The 27,836-nt window shown below is 39.5% G+C and overlaps 2 protein-coding genes across 4 annotated transcripts; one reads left to right on the forward strand and one right to left on the reverse strand.

Annotated features, from left to right (window-relative positions):
* The first annotated feature begins 795 nt into the window (after positions 1–795).
* Positions 796–21,535, forward strand: nectin4b (nectin cell adhesion molecule 4b). 3 transcript variants are annotated; one of them, XM_050033749.1, is made up of 11 exons: positions 796–1,301; positions 6,021–6,221; positions 7,798–7,965; positions 11,581–11,859; positions 14,772–14,889; positions 16,533–16,684; positions 17,043–17,208; positions 17,502–17,577; positions 17,846–17,905; positions 18,938–19,138; positions 20,283–21,535. In XM_050033749.1, the coding sequence occupies exons 1-11, from the start codon at positions 1,250–1,252 to the stop codon at positions 20,511–20,513; spliced, it is 1,704 nt and encodes a 567-aa protein (XP_049889706.1). In that variant the 5' UTR covers positions 796–1,249; the 3' UTR covers positions 20,514–21,535. The 3 variants fall into 3 exon arrangements, with proteins under 3 accessions (XP_049889706.1, XP_049889705.1, XP_049889704.1); XM_050033748.1 differs by having other exon boundaries at positions 798–1,301; positions 6,024–6,221; positions 20,247–21,535; XM_050033747.1 differs by having other exon boundaries at positions 800–1,301; positions 20,247–21,535.
* LOC126383249 (zinc finger and SCAN domain-containing protein 5A) lies at positions 21,508–26,763 on the reverse strand. The gene is made up of 2 exons (XM_050033751.1): positions 26,289–26,763; positions 21,508–24,762 (listed from the first exon to the last, which is right to left on the reverse strand). The coding sequence occupies exons 1-2, from the start codon at positions 26,569–26,571 to the stop codon at positions 23,843–23,845; spliced, it is 1,203 nt and encodes a 400-aa protein (XP_049889708.1). The 5' UTR covers positions 26,572–26,763; the 3' UTR covers positions 21,508–23,842.
* Positions 26,764–27,836: the final 1,073 nt, after the last annotated feature.

The raw sequence follows: 27,836 nt of genomic DNA on the forward strand, positions 1-27,836 counted from the left end.
AAGTGTTACTGGAGAATTCAAACGTGTATGTGAATTGTTGGCACCACGTGTTGTGTTAAGAGATGGGAAACCATTTTCAACAATTCAACAAACAACATTTTTGGAGAATTTTTTTTAGGTATCTTATAACCAAAAATGCTGCCCACTTCATTTAACAATGACAACTTTTACAATGACAGATTGGTTTATAGTTTTTTTGGCTATTGAAATGTCCACCATGCGTTAAATCGCTCTCATGAAATAAAGCATCTCCTAGGCTTACTGGTAACTACAACATTATTTGGGGGGGCTTTTATGTTTTCTCAATTCTCAATTTGTTCTATTTTAGTATATATTTCCATTGTAGGCTGATGGAAGGTGCAAAGCTGCACAAATCAATCAGAAATCAAAGATATATGCCCAAGCCTGAGCTCATGGCATAGTGCTAGATAAACAGAAAAAGTACATTTTAATATTCATACAGCTGTGGGGAAATAAAGATTCATACCACTTTTAAAAGGCCTCGCCTACACGTGTAAAGCTACTTTTAGTCAACCTTTTTGCTGAAGACTTTGGTGGAGTTTGTTGTTTTAAGTACTTTTTATTAATTTCATTTTGTTTTAATCAGCTTTTCTCTCTGTTGTGTGAAAAGTGTTGTAAGGTTGAATCAAGCTGACTGATTAACCATCAATCTTAACATTTGTTTACACACATACATCTAATTAAACCAACGTATGAAGCAGCAGGATGCCTGTTGTACAGAACTGAAAGCAACTTTCTCAACACCACGTAAACGCAGCACGGAGTGGGCGAGTTCATGTGGTGCGGTGGGGCGGGGCCTGGCGCAGACAGGTGTAGAGGTGCTTCTCCTAGTGCGTGACAAACCAACAGGCTTGTGTTTGGACAATACGCGTTTTATTTTTCTTTTCTGCGTGAGCTCAAATATCATTTCCAGTGTCATCTCTTCACTCTTACTGTCTCTGCTGAGTTATTCCTTCAGGTGCTGCAGAGGATTTTTGCACTCGAGATGAAGTTAAAGCCATTTTGCACTAAACAACATTCAACGAGTGGACAATAAGTGGAGGAATCTTATTTTTTAAGCATCATGTATGTGATTTGAAGAGGAAACACCTGTTGCACCTGCGGACTCTTAACTGCTGCTAACCACTGGCCTTCCTGTCTGAACTTTATACAGATATCAACAATGAAAGCTGTTTAAACAGTTTAGGAACGAAGGTGATTCAGTCCAGCTTTTATTTTTGGACTAAAGATGGAGTTGACCGGGCAAAGGGCAAAGTGTGTGGCACTGCTTTTATTAGCTGGTGAGTTTTGTGACATTCATTTACAGGAAAGTTCACTGTTTTACAACCTTCACTGTCTGTACTTTAATTTTTGGACACCTGCTGTCATTTTGGTTGCTGCTTTTTAAGCAGTGGTGGCCCAGAATTTGCTGTGCTGTGTGAAAGTATCAAAAATATATATATCAGCTCCTTGTACTTTATGAAAAGAGACTGTAATATTACTAAAATTAAGTTGCAGTATGTCTGATACTTAAAATACAGGTTAACAGTAACTTTACTGTCATTTCCACTTCCTAAAGAGTCATTATTATTTATATGATATTGTTCTTGTAAGGACAGAATATTCCTGTAAGTAGGTGCTGTCAGGCTAAAATCACTTTTAGGTACTTTACAGGAGAAAATCCTGTAACATCAATACAATATTTCTTAATGTTTATGCTTATATGTACCATCTAAATCTGTCTTTGCTCATGGCTATAGTCAGAATATTGCTGTCTATGGTTCCACTGCATGGCCAAACGTATATGTGGTATAGATCTTAGTGGCACAGTCCATTTCTGTCTTATTTTTGATGTATGTTGGAGTATTTTTCCTCTTTTTTGTAGATAAATGGCCAATCATTAAAGGTGGTGTTTCATTTATACAGTATACACTCTTAGGCCAAAAGTATCTTGACACCCATGTCTACTGTCGTGTTAGTTGTGGGCTGTTTTTCGTGGTTTCATCTAGATAGTTCCAGTGAAAGGAAACCCAAATGCCACAGTATATGACGGTATTATTAGACAATAGTGTGCTTCCAGCCTCATGGCAACAGTTTGAGCCAGGTCCAAAAGGAAATGCTTTTCCTTGTTTGATGTAGAAGAATCTGTCTGACCTGCAGAGAGCCCTGACCCCCTCAGTGCCATCCAACACCTTTGAGAATCTGAAGTCAGCTGTGACTGTCATGAAGAGCGGAAGCTGTTTAAGCAGCAGATTAATTCAGATGGTCTTGGAATGACATTTTTAACAATCACTCATGGGTAGAATGTTTGGGTGTCCACATACTTTTGGCCCGGTGGTGTATGTGTTTGTCCCTGCAGGTGTGGAGAAAGAAACAGCATAACAGAATGTGGCCCCGTCACATTCTTACATTTAGTCAACGTGAATCAGAACTTATTGCCCAACCTGCACCCTCCTGTTTTTTTTGTGACTAATTGTGTCGATACACGGCTGCTTTTGCTTCCTTCTTCAGCTGTGATGGAACGCCAGGGTGCTGTTCAGACTACGAGAGCAAATGCACATATTAGACTATTGTTTTTCTAAATTCTTGCAACCACGGGTGTGATAAAGTTACTGCCATCCTGAGTGAACAGGAAAAGCTTGTATAGCAGCTTTGTGACTCAGGTGAACCTGTGTTTACCTAGAATGTGTGCGTGTGGAGAGTGATTAACTCTTTCTTTCAGTTTGGTGTTTATCTCTCTTGACTCTCCCCTCTGTCTTTATTTCTCTTTGCCTTCCTCGAACGTCATTTGTGTCTACCTCTGTCTCTTCCCTCTATCGGCATGAATGATTGAACTGTTCTTCTGCTGTTGCTCTTTTACAAAACTGTGTCGCCTTTGCTCTTTCCACTCCACAATTAGGTCACCCACACTGTAGGTCTTTGTTGGCCAAATTTAAACCTCCTGTATGTGTGTGTGTGAAGACACTGTTTCCCTTTTTCACAGTGTCACTGTTTTGTCAATGCGTCCTTGCACCAACTGTGTGGGACTTTATCTGAGTGAGTCTGCGTCCCATATCGGCTGCAGTGTAATCATTAATTGAGCTCATGAATCAGTAACCATGGGGAAAAAAGTGTGTTCACCCCAGAAATCAAAGGGCAAATGTTTGGTTTTCCCTCTCTGAGTTGTAGATGCATTTCTCTCACACACCCTTTTCATTCATGTTTCCGTGTCTCCCACGCTTCGATGTAGACTTTTAACCAGGTGTGATAAGTACAGTCAGACTTAGTCATTAGTCGGCACTGATGACAGCTCTGGTGGGATAACACCACACTGATGTGAAACTGCAGTGTAGTGAAGCTGCTGCTTTAGGTGAATATTAACTATTTGATTAATTTGTTTTAAGAACAGTAATTATTTAATTTCCATGCCAAATTGGAGTGACATTCAGTGCTGCTGTTCATGCACAAGAAAATTCCTGCACACTGTTAGCTCTATGTTTATGAAAGACATGTTTTTGTCATTGACTTTTGTCAGGCATCAAATTCAATACAAGAGGAGAACCAGATCTTAAATACCCGAGGGAAATACCACATCCACAATTGATAATAACATACCAAAAGTTTACCTTATAAAATATTAGATGGGCATTGCAAAACAAATACTTTTTTTTTTTTTTTTATCAATAGGGAAAGTTCAAACAGGGTTATGATCTAAAATAAGAGCATGTGTAAAAACCTCTAAAACAGCACCTAAACCATCATATAACAAACAACTCTCCACAGCAGCTCTTTCTGAGCACGTCTGCTCACAAACAGAGAAACATTTCTGCTTTTGAGGAAAGAATTAAGACGCATAACAGCACTATTGTTTAAGATGTTTGCACCATTGCCTCACAGCATAAAGATCTGTATTCAAACCACCCGTCCACCTTCTTTGTGGAGTTTGCATTATTCTCAGTGTCTGCGTGCTAACAGACAAGGCACGCCCACGACCCGTAGGTGTCAGTGTGTTTATCTGTCTAAGCAGTCTGGGGTATTGCTCGCCTCTCGCCCAATGGCCTCCTGCCTTCTTTAACAGGATGTGGTGTCAATGGATGGATGCACTGTTTTTCAACCAAATCAGTAAATTACATGTGTATGAAAGTTGTTGTAGGATGTACATAGGTCTGCAAGTCTTCAAGGAAACTACATTATACTGTATAAATGCAGAAAAAAAGAATTAGTACTGCAACTAGCAATTATTTTTGTTAAAACAATTATATTGCTTAATCTTTTAGTCTATGAAATATCAGAAAATAGTGGAAATTGGTCACTACAAGTTCCCACAGTCTAAGGGGATGTCTTTGCTTTTTTATCTGACCAAATGTGCACAATCCAAATATAGTGACAGGAAACAGAGAAAAGTAGCACATCCTCACGTTTAAAAAGCTGGAAAAAGCTAATGTTTGGGGTTGTTACATGCTGGCGATGTGACTGACAATGAGTCAGTCAGTCAGTCAGTCAATCAGACAGTTGGTCCACGGCTTTGGTCCAGACTGAAATATCTTCATATCTATTTAAGGGAGTACCATGACTTTTACAGTTCTTAATGCTCCCATATGGTGAATACCGATGACTTTATTCTGTTTAAGTGTCAACATTTTTTGCCTTTTTGCAAAATGTCTGAACACTTATCAAGTGGATTGGTGTGAATTTTTTTTACTGACATTCATGTTCCCCTCGGGATGAATTGTAATAACTGTGGTGATCCCACAGACTATATAACATAATGGACCTGGCTACTGTGATGTCACCCAATGGCTTGTGGACTCTCAATTGAAAGCTAAGGGTGTAAATCACAACTTTTAATACGATACATGGTATTATATTGATTCTTTGGACAACAATACAATATTTGCAAATATCACAAAGTCTGCCATGGTATGATTTTGATTCAAGTCAGTTAAGAGGCCTGCAATTGATATGAAATGATACATTTTTTAAAAATCCTCTTTTTTCCCACAGTTTGAATGTTTAGGAAGGCGGTGTGCTTAGACAGAAACATCAATGACATGGGAAGGTTAATCCTTGATCGATATACAGTATCAAACCAGATGGATGTATTGTTACACCCCTGTTTGAAGCCTCAGGTTTGGCATTTTGGCCGTTGCTGTCTTGTTTTTTGGAGCTAGAGGTGTATGAGAGGGTGGAGCTGACTCTCAGACTGAAGTGGCACCTTGCAGACAGCCTGTCACTCAAAACAGCCCCGACCTTAATTAAGTGTAACTTTAAACCTGAATAGCATGTCACTCTGAATTATATAAAAAGTAATTTCCCATACAGTTGTCATGAATATTGACATCAGTCATAGAGACCAAAACAATTTTCATATCAGGCTGTAAACATGTTTATTTCTGCTGTAAAGTTGGGCACTTTAACATGGGGGGTCTATGGGGACTGACTCTATTTTGGAGCCATTCAAGGAACTGCAGTTTGTGGCACCTCCGTGTTGGCTTCATTTTTCAGCCCTGGAGGTTGCCGTTAGGGCGTGTCCTTGACTTTTAATTTAGCTCCACCATCAGGTGGATCAGGTACTTATTTATGACTAAATTCTAATTAGCTAATTTTAGCATTCTAACACGCTAAACTAAAATAGTGAACATGGTCAAAATAATACCTGCTAAACATCAGCATGTTTATATTGTTATTGTAAGCATGTTAGCATGCTACCATTAGCATTTAGCTCCAACGCACTATTGTACCCAAGTGCACTCTCAGAGATCTGCTCATATAAAATAATAAAAGGCAAACATTAGCTTGATACTATCAGGCCCAAGTCACTGCTCATTCGAAAGCCAGACATGCTACATAAACAACAGACTATCCTCTGAACTAGAACTGTAACTAACAAGAGTTTCACTTTGGACTCTAAATGATAAAGTGTCATAAATAGCTGCAATCACCAGAGACCTTGCATCGAATTAGTTAATTGTTTTAAGCACCTCACTCACCACATACCTCTTATCGTCCCTTAACTTTATCTGCACACTCTCTCTCCACAGCAGTGTGTGTGCAGGGTGACTTTGTGGAGCCTCCGCAGCCCCACACCTCCCTGCGCTCCTTCGCAGAGAGCCAGACCAGACTGCCCTGTCACTACCAGGTGGGGGAGGGGCAGAAGGTGGTGCAGGTCACCTGGCACAAGGAGCTCCCAGATGGCAGCAAGGACCAGATCATCACTGCCCATTTCATGGATGGCCATACAGGTAGGCTGCAGCGAAGGGTTAATAGTGGAGAGAGTTTTTCTCAGACTGGTTTGCACAGCAGTTTCTACAATTACAGTTTGGACATTAAGTCTAGTGTAAGCATTCCTTCTCATGAGCTAAATCACTCTCAGATGCATCCTTGGGTTGCAAGTGCACTCACAGGATCTGTACTTATCAGGCTTTTGTTTAAGAGTCGTACCTTACACAAGATATTACATCAACCTGATGAATACTACAGAGTTCTACCACTGAAATAGTTCTGTTGTGTGACAAATATTTTCTTTAAGCAAAAATAGGCAACCCCTTAAAATGTATCTAAGAAAAACTAAAAAGTATTGTATTGAATACACAGTTTAGTGAACTTACATGACAGTTTTCAGTTCTTATGAGCTGAACTTTCAGTTCCTAATAGAAACCTAAAACATCTTCAACATGCATTGAACAGTCATTGGTGTAGCCCCCTAAACTTTAAATCATAGTAATAAAACATTTGTTCAACCAAAAAAACCCTCCCTTTTTCATTCCTTTAAGGGTCATTCTGATTGATGATAACAATAATGCTGTAATACCATGATATCATGAAACCACAATATTTTCTGAGACTTCATCGCCCTGTGAAAGTATCATACTGTTGCAACCGTAGCAGTGTGCAGATGATGACAAATCAGTTTTGCGTCTGCTGCATCACACTAAGCTCAATATATAGACTTGTTTGCCTGATGGTGAATTAAGTTGAAGGTCCAATCAAATACAAATAATATAATAGTTTTGATAGTGCTATTATATTTTGGGCTGCTTTTTGTAACATTTGGGTTGATCCAAATCACCCAAGGTCTACCACTTTCTTAGGTTTCACTTTTCTTATGTTTAGCTGCCAAAATGATGTGGTTAGGTTTAGAAAAACATCAGGGTTGAGCGTAAATATTGGTTTCACAGGGGTCTCGAACCCTAGTCTCCTGGGTGAAAGTCCTGTGTCCCTTTCAGTTTAATTTCATGGCCTGAAATGGCCCTATCAACCTAATAGGTGTGTCAGGCCACTACTAACCTATAAACATGATGCTTATCCGAACGTTTACACATAATGCTTATGATAACAGCCATTAATAGCCTGATAACAGCCAGATTGGCTGAATAAATTGGTACCTCCTCTCATCTGAGTAGTATGATGAGATTGACAGGGGCTGAGCTTGACATGCAATGACTAATAACTGATAACCGTTAACTCTTTTTATGATTAAATTATTATTGGGTCACAGCTCTGTGATGGAAGACCTCACAAATCTGATAACAGCATGCTTCAGTTTGATTTGACAATGAGATCATACCAGGAGAGTGTTTAGTTTACACCTGGATTATTTGTCTGTAGGGGTGGGTTGTGATGTCATTGGATAAATGATGTTTTATATTGCTAATACCTGATAATCTATTTGCCTTTGTTGGAGTTAATGCTTCGACTAAGCGTTTCTCATTGGGAAAATTTTGTTCCCATATTTTTAAAGGGTATTTTTTTTGTCAGTTTGAGCTCTGTAAAGGATGATAATCTGGCCTGATCTGAAATCTTTGTTTTGTATATCAGAGTTTGGGCGTTACTCTGGTCGGGTGAGGTTCGAGAGTGGGAGCCCCACGGTGAACTCGGCTCTGCTCATCCCCAGCACAGAGGAGTCGGATGAGGGCAGCTACACCTGCCATATCTCCACCTTCCCCAACGGAAACTTTGAGAGGCGCATCACACTCACCGTTTGGAGTAAGAGTCATCCTCATCCTCTCTGTCTCTTTCTTTCTCCTCTCCCACACCTTCCTAATCCTATCAGAGCTGCTGTAATGACGTTTAAACCGTAATCATCTTCATAGAAGAAAAAGACAAGGGGAATTCAGCAGGTTTGCCAACGTGGCCACACACACTGACAGCATATCTAAATTTAAGTGGGTGAAAAGAAAAAAATGAGTGTATTTTTGTAGCAGATTTCTTTGTGTAGTACTTTTTGTAACTTGTTAATGCCAAGTCAAGTGGAAAATATGAAAAAAACTAAGATTGAAATGGAACCCAAATGTAAAAATATATCCAAAACCTGCTTTTAATAAAGTCAGGTGATTTTCTTTGGTGCACGTAAGGCACATTGGTGAATTTTTTTTTTCTTTTCTTTTTTTGCTCTTACATGACTCAGATCAGTTTTTTCATAACAGTGTTAGCAGCACAAATCATGTGTGATCCTAAATCAGGTACAGGTCTTATTTTTGCAATGCAACCTCAATCTGAACAGTCCTATCGGAATTCATGCAACTTTTTTGTCACTTTAGATTGACATTTGTCACGAGTCTGTGCTGTTCGGAGTCACTTTGTGAATGCATCCATGAAAGACAGACTGGTAGCCTGAACTGAGCGTCGAGAGTCTTGTGGAGAGGCACTGACAGATGTAAAACTGAGCCTTAACTTCTTGAAATTTTGGATGATATCTGTTACAGTGAAGTCATTCACGCCACGATCCCACCACTCCTCACACACATCTCCATATAGAAGTAGCAGTCATTGCTCCACAAAAATCCATGATTAAAAACTTGGCTCTCTTTTTCCTCATTCTCGCCCATTTTATCACCTGCTCACAACTTTTCTGGCTTCAGCTGCACATCAACTTGTAAAGGAAACCGTAAACGCTGTCTTCCATGTTTGCTTTCATACAACAGTGTGCTGCGTGTGACTTCTTTGTTATTGTTCCTTTGTACATGCGGGCTGCTTGTGGCCTGTTCACACTGGAGTTTGATATTGGCCACATTAAAAAATCTGATCTGAGCAATGAATCTGAATAGAGCACTAAGGCTTGCACTGTGAACGTAGCCTCACAAAGGGCTTCACACCCTTGAGCTTTAAACTCCTGTAGATTCATATAAAGAAAACCTCTGCAGCACAATATGGAGAAACGGAATGAGAGTATTAGGTAAATTAAGCACAAATGTACATGAAAAATATGGATCAGACAAAATGTCCAACAACGCCCACCAAACACTGGAGTTTCCAGTAGTGCTTCATTCTGTGTCTGAAACTTTGCCCTCGGTCTTAAAATCACACCTGTTTTCAGTGCTTACCTAACTCTTGAAATAGATAAGGTGTATTACTAAACTATTGGTATCAAGAAAACAGTTCTTTTCACATTCAAAGTCTCAAAGCAGTGAGCTTTTCATTGCATAACTACAAGTTCTGCAAAACACTTAATTGTTTTTTTCCACATCGATGCAATAAACTCAATTTCGAATCCAAACCAGATGACATGTTTAGTTTCTGCAGCGTTGTCACCATCACTCAGTCACCTGAGAGAACATTTTGGATCTCCTCCTCTTATCACTTAGTAAGATAAATACATTCTGTAGTGATTTGAGAGGCACCATAACAGCAGCTGTGGGGGTGCTGCTTTTTTTTGGATCCCTTTTCAAGTTAAACCTGCAGTGCTGCAACCTGATCAGTTCTAAATGACTTTCTCATGTTGCCGCCAGTCATCATCATCAACAGTGACAGGTTAGTCTTAAACTTGTCCCAGCACGCCATAGATAAGACAAATCTGCAGAAATACACACAGTAGTAACTGACAACCTCCAGCACTGAATTCCCTCGACTCCTTAACCCATAAGACTTTTATTAACTGCAAAATGCTTGATCCCTAAGCTGCATATAAATTTGTCCATGTGCAGATTTAAAAACTGAAGTCTAGTTTGTGTGGTTAGAGCTGTCTTCTGTTTTTTTCTGTTATGTTATGGATCTAAAAAAATCTGGATTAAGCTCCTTTCTTTTGGTCAGTTTATCGATTTCCGTGGGATTTTTATGTATCTGGTTTATTTAGGTGGTTTTATTTGGCCATGGATGGCTGTCATCTATTTTATTTGGGCTGTTTTTTCGGTGTGCAGGATAGTGCAGGATATCACCTGTCAGTCAAATACTGAGGGGCGGGACTGTGATGTCATGTGTTTTGGAGTCTCTGTTTATGAAGTTTGAGTCTCTACGGGTGGTGCCCCTTTCTTTGTGTGTTAATCCATAATGGCTATCTCTGCTAATGCTAACTACCTGTTTCGTCTCTTTCGTTAATAATCCAAACGCCAATAGAAAGACTTACCAGGTGTTTACAACAGCAAAGGCAGCAGTGAGCTGGGTGTGAATCACATTCATGTTAAACCAGTTGGTGACAAAGAGTAACAAAACATAAATGTATTTATGTGAAAATATTACGGGTGACATTTGCCACAGGGTTTTTATCTTGTTGTGATGGACTTGATGTTTTAGTTCATATCCTGCATCTGAAAATTGAGAATTTTCTCTGAAGTCTCTCAGAATTTTCTCTGAGAGTTTTCTCTGTTGTAGATTCCTCAGTAAAATCATGGCGGTTGTTCTGTGGATATCATCTTCTCTGTGTTCCAGGATGTATTGAAGGTCCTTTTTAATGAAAGTATTCAGCAGGAAGATTTTGAAGACCTCGTTGCTCAGACTTGTTCCATACAAACAATGACAATCACTGCACAAACATTTAGTGACGTCCTGGTTCTAATGGATCTAATTACAGCCACTTTAGGTAATTTTAGGTAAAGACAAATTAGCCTTGAGCAGGCTTTAGGAAGTATTAATTAACTCCTAATGCAGTAATTGTAGGGTTTGTGCATTACACAAGCAGTTAAGCTCATCATTGTTAATAATCTAATACTCCTTTTCTTGTGTTATTAATATAGAGGACAGAAAACACAGTTCCATAACAGCAAGACAACACAAAATCTGAAAACATAACACAATATATATAATACAGTACAAGTATGCACATCAGGAAAGGTTTTATGTTTTAAAAAGAGTACATAATTAAAAAATATCTTCAGTTTGTAGAGAAAAAAACAAAAAAGTTAGTAAGCAAAATGATTTACCTGTGAAGGACAGAAATTGTTGGCCTTTTATACTTTTATACTGTTTCATAGCTTAAAAAAATACTCGTGTCTGATGTGTTTTTTTCTCTAAAAAGTTCAATTACCTTGTTAAAAATTCTTAAAATAACTTTTATTCTCTCACCATGAAAAATCCAGAATCTTTAAGTACCAAAAAAAACATGTTAAACAGCAGGACACAAGATGTCTTTTCTGTTTCCTCACGTCTGTTTCAATGTATGTACACTAGAGGTTGCATATTGGACGAGTAGTTGCCAAACTAGATGTGATGTCATAAAATCCTCATACATCTACGTGTAGATGTAGAGAAACTGTCCACCTTTAGCAGGGGAATGTGGAAACATTCTTCCCAGTTAAGCTCAAACATCCAAGTGAGCAAACAAATCAAAACACATTTTTGAGGGAAGGGGGACTTTCCTCTAAACTGTTCCTCTTCCTCTTCTCTTAGTTTTACCCATCTCCTCCCTGGAGCCTGTGATCCTGGTGGAAGGCCAGTCGTTCGGTGTGGCCGCCTCCTGTCGAGCTGTGGGCCGCCCGCCTCCCCGTCTCTCCTGGGACACCGACCTGCCAGGCCAGTCCCAGAATCGCACCAACGAGGGCGGGTCCGTGTCCAGCTACTACTCCCTCCACCCCCTGCGCAGCATGAACGGGAAGAAGCTGGACTGTCTGGTGTGGCATCCCGGCCTGCAGCAGCCGCGCAGGCTCTCAAACCCTTTGGTGGTGCAGTGTGAGTACAGCTGGTAATCATTCTGTGTTTTAAGGTCAAGAGAGACCAACAATGCGGCAAAAACAATACAGATGATCATGATTTTATATTTTTTTTGATAGAGCTTGTCTTAGTGCAGAAATAATCTTGCTTGTTGAGTCAAACATCAGTGGGAGGAACCAAGGACTCTTTGTCTGAGTCCAATTCTATGCTACATACCAACTGTATACAGCATGTACTGTTCTAATGTCACAGAGTACTATGTTGTAGTTAGTATACACAAATCAATACACCTGCACATTTTGTACCAGCAGCAACTATGCAGTACACCCGCAGATGGACAGCAAATTAACGTCAATTAAACTTGACATGTATACTGACCTTTTAAGTGTACTGAATTAGTTTTTTGGTGCAAACACTCTAAATACTCAAAATCTGCGGAGAATGCAGTAACTCTGCCTCTGACTCTCATAGCAGGAATGATTCCTTAGAAAGAACAAGTGTCACTAATAATAACATTAATGATCATTTGTTTCACTTAGGTGTGTCAGGAAGGGAAGCCATACCAGAGCTGTGGAATGTAGCCGTTAATGATTAATTATTATTAGATACAGGTGTGCATTTCCTGTACATGTAATGGCAGCTCAACATGCCTGCAGTGTAAAAGGTTTATTCCACTCAAAACATAGAAAAATATAAATGACAGTAATGTTATCAGTCATGACTGCATGACTTGATTAGGTTTGTAGTGTGCAGGCTTAGCAACCTGAGCTAACCTAGTGCTAAGATATCTGTTTAACCTTGTATCACCTATAGTATGTGCCCACAGGATCCGTCATTACCACACTTCCCATTCCTTGTCTGTGTAAGCACAGTACAGTGTATTCAGAGCAGCTTTGTGTTTTGCATGAAGTTGAATCTAGGCTACTTCATGCAAATCAGTGGCATCCCGTGTGACTTACCGTCTCTGGAAACACCCAGATAACTTTTAAACTAACTGTTGTTGATCATGAATTCAGACAGATTTAGCAGCTGCATGGCTTATTTCTCGCCCCAAATGTTATCAGAAACACATTTTAGTGAACTATTTTCTTAACATAAGATAAAGCTTCCAAACGAGCTGCCGTGTTGGTGCGGTTTGAAACCTGGGAGCAGACAGTCCATGTACCTAGTGCCACGCCCATCAAGCAGCCAATACTGGGAAGCGACTTGACCCCTCACATCCAAAAACACCCTCTCTATTACTCCAAATCCACACCACAAACTGATTATACAGAGGATATACTATATTATAGTCTTTAAGGTATATTGTTGTTTTGCAGTTAGTATACAAGAATGTACAGTTATATATTTACAGGTAATGATATAATATGTCTAACATTGGATTTAAGTCAACTGTAACTTTTAAAAATGTATGACTTGTTTTATATGTAAATACATGTATTATGTGCGTGCATGGGTATGTCATATTACTTTCACTTTTATTTACAGAGTTGCATTAAATTTTCTCTGAAGAGTAGCTGTTCCCCAGCTAATGGGAATTCAAATGAATTAACAAATCATAAGAGAATTAAACTTCTCAAATATGAACAAAGTAGTTTTCCAAATATTGAGGTACATGTTTTGTTTTCAGAGATCTTTCCAGAGTAGCACTACCACCATCCACGATTTATTTAGGTTTTTTGCAGCTGTGTGAAGCCTGCATTAGCTTTGTGCTCACTGCATGCTCAAAAACACACAGACTGTTTGTCACTTCGCCAGTGTGAACAAATCTGATTAGAATCATGACACAGCATACTGTATGCTCAGCTCAACCTTCTCTACTGCTGTGGGACACTTTCCTTTAACTCGTCCTGCTTTAATCAATGGCATTTTTCCCTCTACTTGCCCTGCTAGAGATATTTGTATAGCTTAACCTCTCTGTTTGGGAAAATGAATGGGTGACAGTAGACTAAACATTAGACAATATTGGCAGGTTGCTGGGAAAGTCCATGAGTAATGCTTCGTCCTCCACTATTACTGTTGGTGCAGTTACAGAGAGGGCTCCTAAACTTAAGTTCCTTCAGTGTGTAACAATTGCTCTTTGTCCACTGTGATGGACAGCTCAGTGATGTCCAGTGGAGTGGACTCGAGTTATGAATCTGATGACTTTAAAAAATCATTTTTTGCAACCTGACTTTAACATAAATGACATGTGACTCCACTCGGACTTGAACTTTTTGACTTGGAAATTACTTTATATTCTAAAAACAGCTGCACAGCGAATCAACTTTTAATTTTCCTGACAGCAGATGTTCAGTACTGGAATCACCCTGACAGCCAATCGTATTGCCTGAGCAGGAGGAGAGGATTTGTCTGGCAGTGCAGACCAGCAGTCAGACATCAGATAATACCTGGGATTGTCAAATTCAGATGAAAAGACTCTGCTGTCGTCAGCAACATGCAAAACATTTGACTCAGAAATAACATATAATTCCAGTTGTGTCATTGGATTGGCATACTGCACCAGAACAGAACACACCTAATTATTTCGCAATATACTGACTGTTACAGATAAAATGGCATTACATTCTGTGCATAAGGACTCGAAACACAAAGTTTACTATTTAGACTTGACTCTGGACTTCATAGTCAGATCTTGAGACTTCTTTGTGTCTTGCAAAACAGTGATTTTGTCGCAATGCTGCAGACTTATCAGTGTGAGAATGATGAGTAGTGCTGAAACAACTGTTTTAATTCTGATGTAACTCTATTTTTGGATAAATAATGACAAAAACAGCCTCATCTGTGTTTATAGCATGAACAGATTTCTTTAAAAGGCCATCTCAGTTGATAAAAGTACTAACATACAAGGTTTTCTCTTTGCTCTGCCATGCAGCATATAGGTACATATTTTGTGTCAGTGTGTGCTTATATCTGTGTTTCTGTGTCAGACCCCCCAGATGCCACCATCTCTGCTGGTACAGGGGACTGGTTTGTGGGTCTGGAGAAAGCTGAGCTGGTCTGCAACAGCGGAGGACACCCCAAACCTCGGAATGTCACCTGGACACGGTACCGTCACCAGCCTGTCTGCTGCTCATACATATCTACAGTTTACCTCTGTCTGACTGCCGGCAAGAATGTGACAATTACATGTTAATTCCCCCCACTGTGATGCTATTTGCACTGCTAAATTGCTCTTTACATGGCACTGGAATGTGACTCAAAACATACATAAGCCACAAATGTGCATACACATGGACTTACACACATGCAAACAACAAAGAAGTGTGCTTGAACCTACAGGAGGACGCCTTTCTTTCCCGGCTCAATTCATGGTGGAATAAAAGCTGTGGTGTCGTGTTGCGCAATTCGAAGTCAGAAAAAGAGTGAGGGAGATATTTTCACACGAGGGAGGGAGCATGCGGTGTGAGGAAGAGCAGGAGACACATGCTAAGCACTTAATCATAGTGCCATGCTTTAAATATCACTCTAATGCCTGGTAAAACACAGGGTCTGTACTTAAATTAGAGACACTGTACCAGCCATTACACCTACGACTGAGCACACAATGATCAAATATTGTGTGCTGAGTGAAAAAATACTTAAGCTGTGAGGCAATCTTGAAATATTGAGATTATTGTGGATTGAATCCTTTCAACCCCGCAGACCGTTCGGCGCGTTCATCAGGACAAACTGATACTGTGTGGACAAGCAGATGCTTCATAAAGAAGATAAAGAGATACTTCAGCATTATTAAAAATGCACGCATTTACTTTATTGTGAAGAACTGGATGAGTAAATCTGTTAAATGTGAAGTGACAGCCAATAGCAGTTTATTTTAGCTTAGCATAAAGACTGGAAACAGGGGAACAGTTCGCCTAGCTCTGCCCAGAGGTTACAAAATATGCATACCTGCATCTCATTGCATTGATATTGTTATAATTCACCCATAAAGATGCAATCGACTTAGTTTGCGAGCCAACAAAACAGATTACAATCTTTTTGGCTGCTAAAGGTAGAGCACTCACTTCATCTGTATCATTTTCAACCATCTACTCTGCGTCAGATGCAATCTCCACCTGCCACTCGATTATAAAGGGCCGGGTTGAGCAGCTAGGTGGGGTTTTGAGAAAAGAAATCTGAGCTGGCTCTAGGTTGGGGGGTAAAGCAGCAGTTAAATAGCTGCTGCAGCAGCACAGTGAAACCAAGGGCAACATGACCCCTCTCAGTGGACCCGATCAGAAACTGGCTCTCCATTGTGTGGTCTGTGATGTCTTCAGCTGCACAGTGTGGGACTTGCCGGACTTGCTTAAATCCCCCAAACCTAGTATTTATTTGGTCTATTCAGATCAATGGGCGCCAGTTGTAAGCCCAGCAGGTTTGTGATTCAGGTGCACGCGAATTGGTGGTTACACTCTGCGGTGAACCTGATCCTGTGTGGTGTTTATTTTAGCTGAAAGACTTCCTTGATGCAAGCCGTTGCTGCATTTCATAGTGCTGTTGTAGTTCAGATATGACACCTGTGTGTTTCCTCCTCTGGCACGTCAGCAGAAATAGTTTGAACTGGAATACAGGTTTGAACTATGTTCACTTTAGTCACCAAAATGAGTCACAGATGTTTTTCAGGCAGTGAGTCACAGGTTTCTGTACAGTTCACCTCTGTGAAACATCATTGTCAATTAATGGAGACCCTTTCCTCTGATTATCCACAGGAAAGGAGGGGCTTTGCCTGATGGGACGTCTGTGGTTGGAGGAAAACTAATTTTTGGGCGGGCCCTTCGCCTGAATGACAGTGGGGTCTACGAGTGTGTGGTCAAGAACAACGTGGGAGTAGGAAAAACAGACTACATGTTGACAGTAACAGGTATGTGCATATCAGCTTTGTCAGTGGTCAAGATCATGTAGGAATAAAATAAGAAGCTGTCCTGCTGCTGTATGTTGTATGTTGGTATTGTAAAAGGAGGAAATGAGAGGACAGATACTTGGAATCATGAGACAAGTTGAGTTTTAAACAAAATACTGAGCAAATTATCATTTTGATTTGGAGTAATTGTGCAATTTTGCCGCCCCCTTGTGATGGATAGAAGGCATGAACAGATGCTATGTAAATCAGTCAGGATCAAAACCAAAAAGAGCTGTAGCCACTGTAGTTTGTTGCTGTGTTAATGTGTTTGCATGAGAGAGAGTCATCAGATGTCTTCCTGTCCCCATCTGTCATCCAGAGACATCTCAACGCAAGGGCGAGTCCAACATGGACAACCTGATGCTGATCATTATTGGTGCTGCAGCCGGGACTTTGGTCCTGATCCTGGTCATAGTCGTCCTGCTGGTCAACCGCCACCATCGTCGGAAAAACAAAAAGCTTGAGATGGAGCTCAGTGAAAAAACGTAAGCTGACCCACATTTTCTTGAAAAAGCCATGTGGAGAGAAACTGGAAAAGACTTTTATTTATTGCCCCAACGTTGACAACAGCTGGACTGTGAATGCTTTTGTTGTAAAGTGGTATTTCACTTCACTGGCCAAATGACCATCAATCAATAACTCCTTGTGTGTGTTACATTCAAGGTAACACATGGTGAGTAATTGATATACAAATGGTCATTTGGCAGGTGAAGTATTCCTTTAAACCAGCCTATTTTGTAAAACTGAAATCCTCCAAATGTGCTGTCTTTTTTCGCAGGGAAGAAATTCAAAGTTTCTCCAGACAAGCCTCCTTCAGGAGACTAAACTCTGTCAGCACAGACCCCAGAGTGCAGGTACAGACACACACAGACACACAACTTGCAGGGTTCAGAGAAACCAGGTCGACACACCCACCCCGCCCGAGTGTAGCCGGGTGGAGCGGCTGGCAAGACAACAGCCTTGTCTGCTGTGGAGGCCGATGATTACAGGCTGCTGAAGCTTCAAACAAATAACATGCAGTGTTCATAGATGCTTATTTTTGATATCTCATTCTGGGTGAATCATTTTATATTCATCTTTTGTGTTCATGTTCACTAACTTTACTTTCTTTATTTCTTACAGCCTGAAGATTACGCTCTGCTCAGAGTAGACAGCCGAATGAAAAACAGCGAAATCTCTCTGGTGAGTTTCTTATCTTAACGTTTAACTTCTTATTCAAGCAAACATGTAAAAAAATTGGCTGACTCTAACTTCTGAAATGTGAAGATATGATATTTTATATATCTAAATATCTTTGGGTTTCAGAATGATAATCAATCAAAAGAGGCAATGTGAAGAGTTTCGGAAAACTATAATAGGAATTTTTTATCTATTTTATGACATTTAAGAGAATATATAATAGTTAATTAGCCTGAACAACAATCAAGATATTATTTAACCATGAAAATATTAGTTAGTATATATAGATAGTTAGTTGCAGCCCTTCTACCATGATTATTGAATCTAATTGCTGATCAAGATCACTCCGATGTGGTATTAGAGGGTTTTACTCAATGAACACAACGAATTCAAGAGAAACACACATGTAACTTAATAGTCTGGATTTTAATGACAACATTAAGTCCCATTAAAAAACAGCATTTACGTTTAAGGGCTTTTCCGTCTGACAGTAAGAAATATCGGAGGCAAATTATTACTATGATTATTTTTATATTTAAAATTTTAAATGAATTTACATTTCAAATATACACCCAAAATGCAAAAAGTGACATCAGCTTCTGTTTTTCACCAGCCATCTTAACTCCATCACAACTAGAGCTGCAATGACTAATTGAGTAACTGTCATCTACTGTATTTACTTCATTGCCAACCAATATTATAATCAATTAATCTGTTTGAGTCATTTTTTAAGAAAGAAAGTCACAATTCTCTGATTCCAGCTTCTTAAATGTGACTGTTTTCTGGTTTCTTTGCTCCTCTTCGACAGTAAACTGAATATGAGTTGTGGACAAAGGAAATACATTTAAGGATGTCATCTTGGACTTTGGAAAACACCGATGGATATTTTTCAGCATTTTATGACATTTTATAGACCAAACAATTAATTGAGAGAATAATTGACAGATTAATTGACAATTAAAATAATAAGTCCTTTAAGCCAACAGACAGTTCTTATCATTGTTGTAAATGTTTGGGTCACCTCCCTGGCTGCAGGAACGACCCAGCTACAAAGGCAGCCAGTCCACGCTAGGCGGGAAGTGGGGGCCACCAGGAGGGGTGGAGGTGGACGAACTGGGACGTCCTGTTGTCTGGCACGACAGCAGAGAGAGCCGCAGAGGAGCGGAGATGGATGGAGAGAAGGAGGAGCGCAGGAGGAGGGTGGAGTCATACCTGAAGAGTAGCAACATGTCACTGGTATGTGTCAGCATCTGAGAGATTAGGTTGAACTGCGTTTAGTTTCGTTTGTAATGTGTCATACGGTATCATGTTTTATTTAGTTAATCTGCATCACTGTCAGACAGTGGAGACAGAACAAAGGACTACAAACAGAAACTGGAAAGATGCCATGATACAATTCTAGTAAATGCATTGTTACCTGTTGTTGTCCAGATTAACTACCTGAATCACTCCTTTCATTAAGACAGTTTTTACAGGAAATGCTAACTCTACAGGGTTGCATTCTACACTGCTAAAATATAGAAAACTGCTTTTTAAGTGGAACTAGTATTGACCAACCTGTTACAAAATGATGATGCTACTGCTATAGCAGAGAATAAAGCACTCTGCATGTCCTCTGTGTGTAATTCTTACCACGTTAAAGGGACAGTTCACCCCAAAATAAAAAATACATATTTTTCCTCTTAACCATAGTGCTGTTATCAATCTAGATTGTTTTGGTATGAGTTGCCGAGTGTTGGAGATACCTGCTGTAAAGATGTCTGCCCTCTGTCCAGTATAGTGAAACTAGATGGCACTTGGCTTGTGGTGCTCAAAGTGCCAAGAAAAAATAAATAAATCATGTCCCAGTTACTCGAGATAGTCCACAGACCTTGTTGTGAGCAGTTTCATGTCGGAACTATTTTCTTTCTACCCAGCTACATCCTCCAACTGCATCACTGCGCAGAGAGTTTGGGGTCAACTGCCCTTAAAGTGACTGCTGCTTGGAACAGTATTGTGTTTTTTTTACCTGTCTGCTTCAGTTTTTTAATCTGAATACATTCATTTTCACTTCCACCCAACAAGCAGACATACCGCATCTTAAAAGCTGTTGCAAAATGTAGTGCAAATTTGGGTTATGTCTTATTGAACCAAAGCATTTTCAGTTTGAATTTAGCGTTTTCAGCCTATTTTGCACCATCAGTGACAGTGATTTTTTTTTTAGTCTAAACAAGGACTTTCAGATCTTGCCCCATTTTGATTTGTAAATAATAACAGAGGTGTAAAAAACAATCTATATCCAGCACTATTATTAGCAATTTTCTATCAGAAAAATAGTAATGTGTGTTTATGCTGTTTATACCAGGACTCAGGTTTGCCCTCTTCCCTGGTTCCCCTGAAGGCCCAGCAGGACGAAGGCGTTGGGCCCAGAGATCCAGAACCAGGCCACCTTAGAGAGGGAGACTCCCCACGTGGAGAGTCGGTAGCAGAGGGACATGAGGACGACGAGGACAGCAGCTCCTACCAGATCTCGGAGGCACTCACCAATCACTTCTACTACAGTAATGGGATCCTCAGGCCCAGGCCACACTCCAATGCCATTCTGCTGCACCCCAGAGGACAGGTCATCTAGACCACAGACTTTTATTAAAACATGACAGGAGATAAAGCCTGCCTGCGTTGAAAATGATATTCTTTTTTTTAATAGGATGTTTGTTTAGTGCACAGTGACTGCAGTGGGTAATTAGCCCCAAGAACAATCAAAACTTTTATTTTTTACCTCTAGCTTATGAGTTTTTTGCCTTTATCCCAACCCTTTGACAATTTGGAAGTCTTTAAATATTTTTTTGGCATTCTATGCCTTTAATAGACAGCCAACAGTCAAGAAACAACAGGAAGTGAGGGGAGAGAGATGATGAATGACATGCAGTGAACGTCCCCAGCGGGCCACAGACATTGTGGTTCACAGCCATCAGGGTGCCCTATCATTAGGAGGTTTCTGATTCTTACTATTTCACTCATTCCTTGAATGTGCAAGGAATAAAGGTTCCTGTTACACAATGTTTACTGTATTATCTGCAGCCCTGAAATACTGCATCCACTGCTTTGGCCTGATGAATCCTGACTGTTAACTTAGGGTGCCTTGTTTACATCAAAAACATTCAGGGAGGAACATATGGATAAAGACACAATTTTCTAAGCTCCAAATGCCTGGTGAAGTTTAAGGTTAAACTGTACATAAATATTTGATACTTTCTGCTTGGATGCACCTGTGGAAAAGATGTTAGTGTATTTGTTAATGTATGTATTATAATATATATAAGGAAGAGCGATAAGGAGATTGTGTGTGTTTATCATTGTGCCAGTAACAGGCACCTGCAGCTACAAAAAGGTCAAAAACGCAGAGGACCTGAGCACAGACAAAGTTAACTGGTGGATGTTCATTAACACATGCGGCAAACTTGTATCCATGACCAGAGCATAGCAATGAACAGATGGGATGAAACTTGTAGAGGATGAACTGTAAAGCAACATCTTGTATTGATGAAAAATCAAATGTGTGTATGAAGTTGTGTAAATTGTTTTATATTGAGTGTTTTTCTAGTAAAGTGAAAAACTGACATGTAAATATTCAAATGTTTATTCATAAAAGTACAGCATATGAGTCATTGTTTTTTAGTATAACCTGGGACAGTTAAGTTTGTTTCACCTCATACATGAGGATCAAGGGCATCGCTGATCTCAGCTACTGCAGTAACGTAGCACTTGTGTAAGACTTGCATTAGATGACCTGGTTTATCCCTGTTCTGACTCCCTGGATACAAGTAGAAAAAGAAGAGTGGATTTTTACAGGGTGGCTAAATGTACTGGGTCTGACAGGGTTATGAGCTCAGTTATCTTGAGAAACTTTGTATTAAACAATTGGTTCTGTCATTTCGAGTAATTTGCTTATTCACTTTCTTGTCGAGAGTTACAGCCTTTACATACTCTGCAAGAACAGAGAAATTTGTTCTCTCTCACAGGGCTCAAAGAAAAGAATTACATAATTTGTTTCTTGCAGCCCTGGTTTGGGAGTTCTTGCAGCTTGTTCTTGACACATCATCTGGGCCGAACTTTTTTCTTGTGTGGTGTCCAAGAACTATTGTGTGATTGGTCAGAAATTTGAAGTGGGCGTAGTTAATGCGGACAAGCACGTGTGACGTATGCTGGAGTGGGAAGGGCCTATGAGGATATCCCAGGAGTTCTGCACTTGAGTTTCTTGTGAAGTATGAAATGTCCTGGCCAGAAAGAACTTTGTACTTGTTCTTGCCACCTCGAGAAAAAGAACAAATTTCTCTGTTCTTGCAGAGTATGTACAGGCTTTAGATGAAAAGAACGATGCCCTGTCCATGTCCGAGAGGTAACTATCTTCTCATTTAGCTCTCTTCAAGAAACCAAGTAAGATCATTTCCCAAAATGTCAAACTAATCCTGTAAAGGAAAACTTCAAAATGACCATTTGTATATCAGTTAGGCTACTCACTGTGTTACCTTTAATTCATGAAGAAAACTTACTTTCTCATGCATGCCTTCACTGTGAACGTAGAATCCAAAAAAGGCATCAATCTTTATGAATTGAAGTAAACAGGGACCACGTTTAACAGCAAAACTAAACCTAAACATCAGTTTACAAACTCTCACACAAATCATGCAGTATAATCCAAGTCTCATTTATCTGGTCTTACGCTCAGTATTTCCGTAACTCAAGCATTTTTGCAAAAACATGATTCAAAACACATCAGTACAGTCTCATACACGGCTGAGTAGCGTGACTGGGCACATGCATGCTGTTCATAGACGAAAGTGTTTTATATTTATTCAGTGAAAACGCTTGTGTTTGGGAAACACTGAACATACGACTGAATAAATAAGACTGATTAAACTGCAAGAGTTGTATGTGAGTTTGTAAATGGCTGTTTTGATGTGGTTTTGCTGTTGTTAAATATGGTCCCTGTTTACTTAAGTTGATGAAAAGTGTTTTTTGGATTCCTCGTGGACGCATGCTATAAAACAAAGTTTCTGTCGTAACACGGAGAGTAACTAATATACAAATGGTCATTTTGCGAGTGTAGTATACTTTTACGATGCTGCTCCACCACTCAGAGCAGACACTTGGGGTGGACACCTAAGACTGCCTACAAGAACACCTACATCTCTCAGCATGCTATGGAGCACCTGCAGGTCTGATTAGGAAGTCTCCTATCTGAATCAACTGACCTGTAAACTCCAAAATGGCAGCTCTAATAAAATGATGCAAGGTTGCGTTCTTAAAATGCAAAGATGAGGAGTGAGTGCTTTGTTTTCTGTCTTTGTTAGCCTTGGATAAATACGACTTTCCTTTACAAAAGGAGTCTCACAATTGACATTAATGAAATGTACCTGACCACACTTACATTACTCCCTGTTTCAGCAGCATTACAAAGAAAACACTCAATTCTGTCATGGTCATCGTGTCATGGCAACTGTTGATAACACAGTCTAGGCTGCTCTATTTGCTCAGATTTCACTGTGAGCCTGAAAATGGACTGTGGATGGGAAAATGGAAATGCTAAGGGATATCAGAGGGTCTACAGTCATCATACACACAGAGGTTTGCTTTGGGGTTTGTGTCCTCATGTATAACCTGTAAAAGTAAATACTCAGCTATGTCACTGGGGCTGGATGTCCCCATATTTTTTTTAATAAATCTCTTAACTGGCTGGGTTTACAAACAGCACATAAATACCAAAATTAGTTCCTACAGTCCAAGCTATGTCAAAGTTAGAATTTACCCCCCCCCCCCCCCCCTCCTCAAAAAAGAAGTGCACAGTAAAATCAGTCAGCTACATCACTTTCCAGTAATATCAAAATACAAAGAGAATTTGTTAATTTATCTAGCCACACAGATATTTCTAGCTTTTCTCACTCTTCCAAAGCTACTGAATCAAACTGCATTTTGGGATAGAGCCTCTTTGTGAGTCCGCTGGTGAGTGCGAAGGTTGCTCCTCTGAGAAAAACTTTTGCCACATATGTCGCATGTGTACGGTTTCTCTCCTGTGTGAATTCGCTGGTGAATCTCCAGATGGCTGACGCGATCAAAGCTTTTGCCGCAGAATGGGCAGATATACCATTTCTCTTTAATGCGGCGACTTGCTATCGTTTTATGCAACTCAGGGTCATTTAAAAGAAAGAATCTGCTGTCTGGGTTAAACGCTGATGTGTTTTTCATTTGAGGTTGTTTCTCTGAGAGGAATCTGATGGACACTCCTCTCTCTGGGTGATTTATTGCTTCTATAGGCTGACTTGTCTGAGCGTGGCTAGAACTCATAGGAGTCCTTGATTTACTTGATGCACCTTGTCCATTATCCCTCATAAACCTGTCAGGGTATGCTGTCTCTGGTGAATTATCAAAAAGGTCCAAAGCGTTCTGAATGAGCAGGATCTCCGAGTCCAGATTTTGTGACAGCTGCTTCGGTTCAAAAAAGCAGTCCGAGTCATCAGCAGTGTCGCTGTCTCCCACTGACACTGACGACCACTGCTGGCTCTCTTGTTCTACCACAACCTCGTCAGGTTGGACGCTCAGTTCCATCTCACACTGACCTGCTCCGTCGTTAGCACTGGCATCGGAGTCCACTATCTGCTCCACGATCTGAACGTCGTCCTCGTCCTCTAGCTTGACTATTAAGTCCTCATCATCATCATCTCTGCAGTCACTTTCACAGATGTCAGACTTGAGCTGCTCGCATTGTTTCTCTTCTGTCTGTGATGGTGGTGGTGGTGGTGTTCTGTGATTCGCTGAGGTGTCCGCCTTCTCTCTGACGTTCTGCTCAGGTGACAATGTTTGGACTGAATCTATAATCGGCCCTGAAACAACACAGCAGGGTCATTATTTACATGTACTCAGATTCAAATGGTGGTTTGTACGGGCTTTAATGACAATCACCATTTTTATGAATGAGGTTTCCAAGCTTACAAGTCAACATAGAACAAGTTATACTGGTATAAACGGGCCAGTGTTCCGCCTGAGACACATGCCAAACACAGTGAACCTGCACCACAAACAGGGGTTGCTGGAAGATCCTTACCAACACAGACTAAAAGACACCTAAGAGGAATGTGGCAGGGCTCCAACTATTCATTTTCATTATTCATTAGTCTATTGATTATTTCCCCGAGACAATGTGAAAAATGTGAGTGAAAAATACTCATGTTGACATATATAAAGTGCTTATTTGTCTGTCTGTAAGTCCAAAAACCCAAAACTATTCAGTTCACAAAATCCTCACGTCTGAGTGTAAAATATTTTTTAAAATGTAACTTCTTTTTTTTTTATTAATAGCTCAGACAATTTTCTAAATTGTTGTCGAGCAATTTTCTGTCATACGACTAACAGACTCATACAACTGGCTAATTTTTCAGCACTTTACGAGACTAAAATTTTAATTATATGCATTCAAAAAGTAGCCTCCAAGGTTGAGTTAAAACACTAATAATATTCTTAGATATCATGTTTGATAGTTGAGTGATATTTCAAGCTTAAATACCAACAGACAATAGCAATATATAATAAATACCAATCATTCTTTGATTTTGGCCTCTCAAATATGTGGATTTGCTGCTTTCCTTTGTAATATGTAGGCTATTAGTAAAGTGAATATCTGGGTATTGGACTGTTGATTGGATAAAACAAGCAATTTGATAGTGCCACTCAATTTTTTTACCACACACATAACATATTTATTGATAAACTAATGAGCAGATGAACTGATAATGAAAACTACTGTTACTTACAGCCCTAGCCTATTAATCTACAATATTATTTAACAGAGAAAAGGAGAAAATCATCACATTTGAGTAGCTGGAACCACAAAGGCCAATCCCTGCATTTCAGAGGAAAATACTGTGGTTTTTACTTAATTACATTGATTTTACAGCTTTAGTTACTAGTTATGTTGCATATCCACACTATTAAAACAGAATATTAACTATCTAATAAACTATTATGTATAATTATAGATTAAACTACCCATCAGTATATAAAGTAGATTCAACTAGCTGCAACATAAAAGTGATGTGCATCAATAAATACAATCTAATAGAAACACAATAAAGATTATTCTGAAGTAGCCTATTTTGCATGACGAGCACTTTTACTTTTGGTGCTTTAAGTATACTTTTGTAAGATTTTGAATGCAGGACCTTAGCTTGTAATAGAGTATTTTTTACTCTGTAGTATTACTACTTTAACTTCAGTAAAGGATCTGAGTACTTCTTCCATCACTGGTGTATAATGTTACACTGTTGCATGTAAAATGTTTTACCTGCCGTGATTAAGTTTAAAACATAATGGTTAATATAGTGTACTGTCTAGTCAGTGTGGTCATCCTTACCATCGCCGGTGGGCGGCAGCAGCTTGTTCTGCTGCTCTCTCTTGGAGGAAGATGATGAAGACAGATTTGTAGTCTGAGCCTGAGACATGACCGTTAACCGCTCGGTTTCCATCAACACCAACTTCCTGTTCAGGGCTTCAATCTCGCTCTCTCTCCGGCGGAGCTCGACCTGAACCAGGGCGAAGCCGTCCTCCCACAGCTTGCTGATTTCCACCACGGCAGCTTTAGCTAGCATCTCCATGATCGAGGTTAACTTGCTCTGGAAAGCCACACAGTTGGCCATGTTGGCCCGGGTCAGCAGCTCCGCTAGCTGTGGCGACGCGAGAGGACTGTAAACTAACTTTCTATGTGCAACAAATCACACAGTCACTGTTTCGTCCGGTGTAGTTTTACATTACGGTGTAAGTACTGTTTGGGGCGAAAAACATGGAAGTGTAATACAATAGCAACAGGAAACGCTGGTGGTCATGTGACAGAGGATGTACGGTGCTCATAGAAGGACAAAATTCATCAGCAGGGAAAACAAACCGTACATTGAAGAACCTCCTCCTCATCTAGCTTGTGTCGGCAGTGCAATAATAAACAATAAACAACTGGTTTATAACGAACAGTTCGTCAATAATTAGGTTAAAACACCAGTAACTGACATTTGGGCTATAATTATATGTATGCCTACAGTTCAGCAGTGTTTAAGGAAATGTGTATTATATTTTTCAAGAAAGATAACATACTTCTTTAACTTAACCTCCATAACTGATACTTTCAGAGTCTCAGTTATTCTAAAACTATTCTTATTTAATAATGAGAGCACATAATTTTATTTCCACGCTGCCTTTTCTTTTTTAATTTATGTCTTTTAATCTTTCATATTACTTTTGGGTATTTTATTTCCATTTAACTTGCATTATTCCGTTTGTCTGTTCAACATGAGTTTTGAACACATGCACATACACAATCTTAAACTATTTGTGCATGTGCATAAACAACACACTGTAACATTTATTTATGTGTGATATTAATGCACTTTTTAAAACTGTGTTCTTTATCATATTTTGACAGCTTATACATCAGTTAAATATCAGCTGTGTTTTTCATAGGAGAAACTATAATTGTTGGCAACTTTGAATCACTATAACTACATTGTAGTGTGTTATAAACAATTTATAAAGTGTTTCTTTAGGGTACTGCTTTTAAATCTAAATAGGGGATTAAAGTCAAGTGTTACAGTTTTGGGTAATTTGATGTAACAAATGTTAACTTACTTATGAATACAGACCATGTAATGTAAATTGTGTTACATTGCTGTTTCCAAGGTCAAAAAGGAACTTGACACAGTGCCACAAATTCAGGTAATAATGCAGGTTGAGTTGATGGTTGTTATTGTACTTTATTGGTACAAATTTTTAACGTTAGTCACAGTATGATGGGTTTGTTTTAATAAGTAGTAAAAATGGACCTTCATAACATGAAAGAGATAGATGAAAACACATGACTTTATCAAGTGACTTCACCCTACGTTGTTGATATTTGTCATTTGATGTTAAGTAG

The sequence above is a fragment of the Epinephelus moara genome, chromosome 21 (genome assembly GCF_006386435.1).
Source record: "Epinephelus moara isolate mb chromosome 21, YSFRI_EMoa_1.0, whole genome shotgun sequence".
Taxonomy (NCBI): domain Eukaryota; kingdom Metazoa; phylum Chordata; class Actinopteri; order Perciformes; family Serranidae; genus Epinephelus; species Epinephelus moara.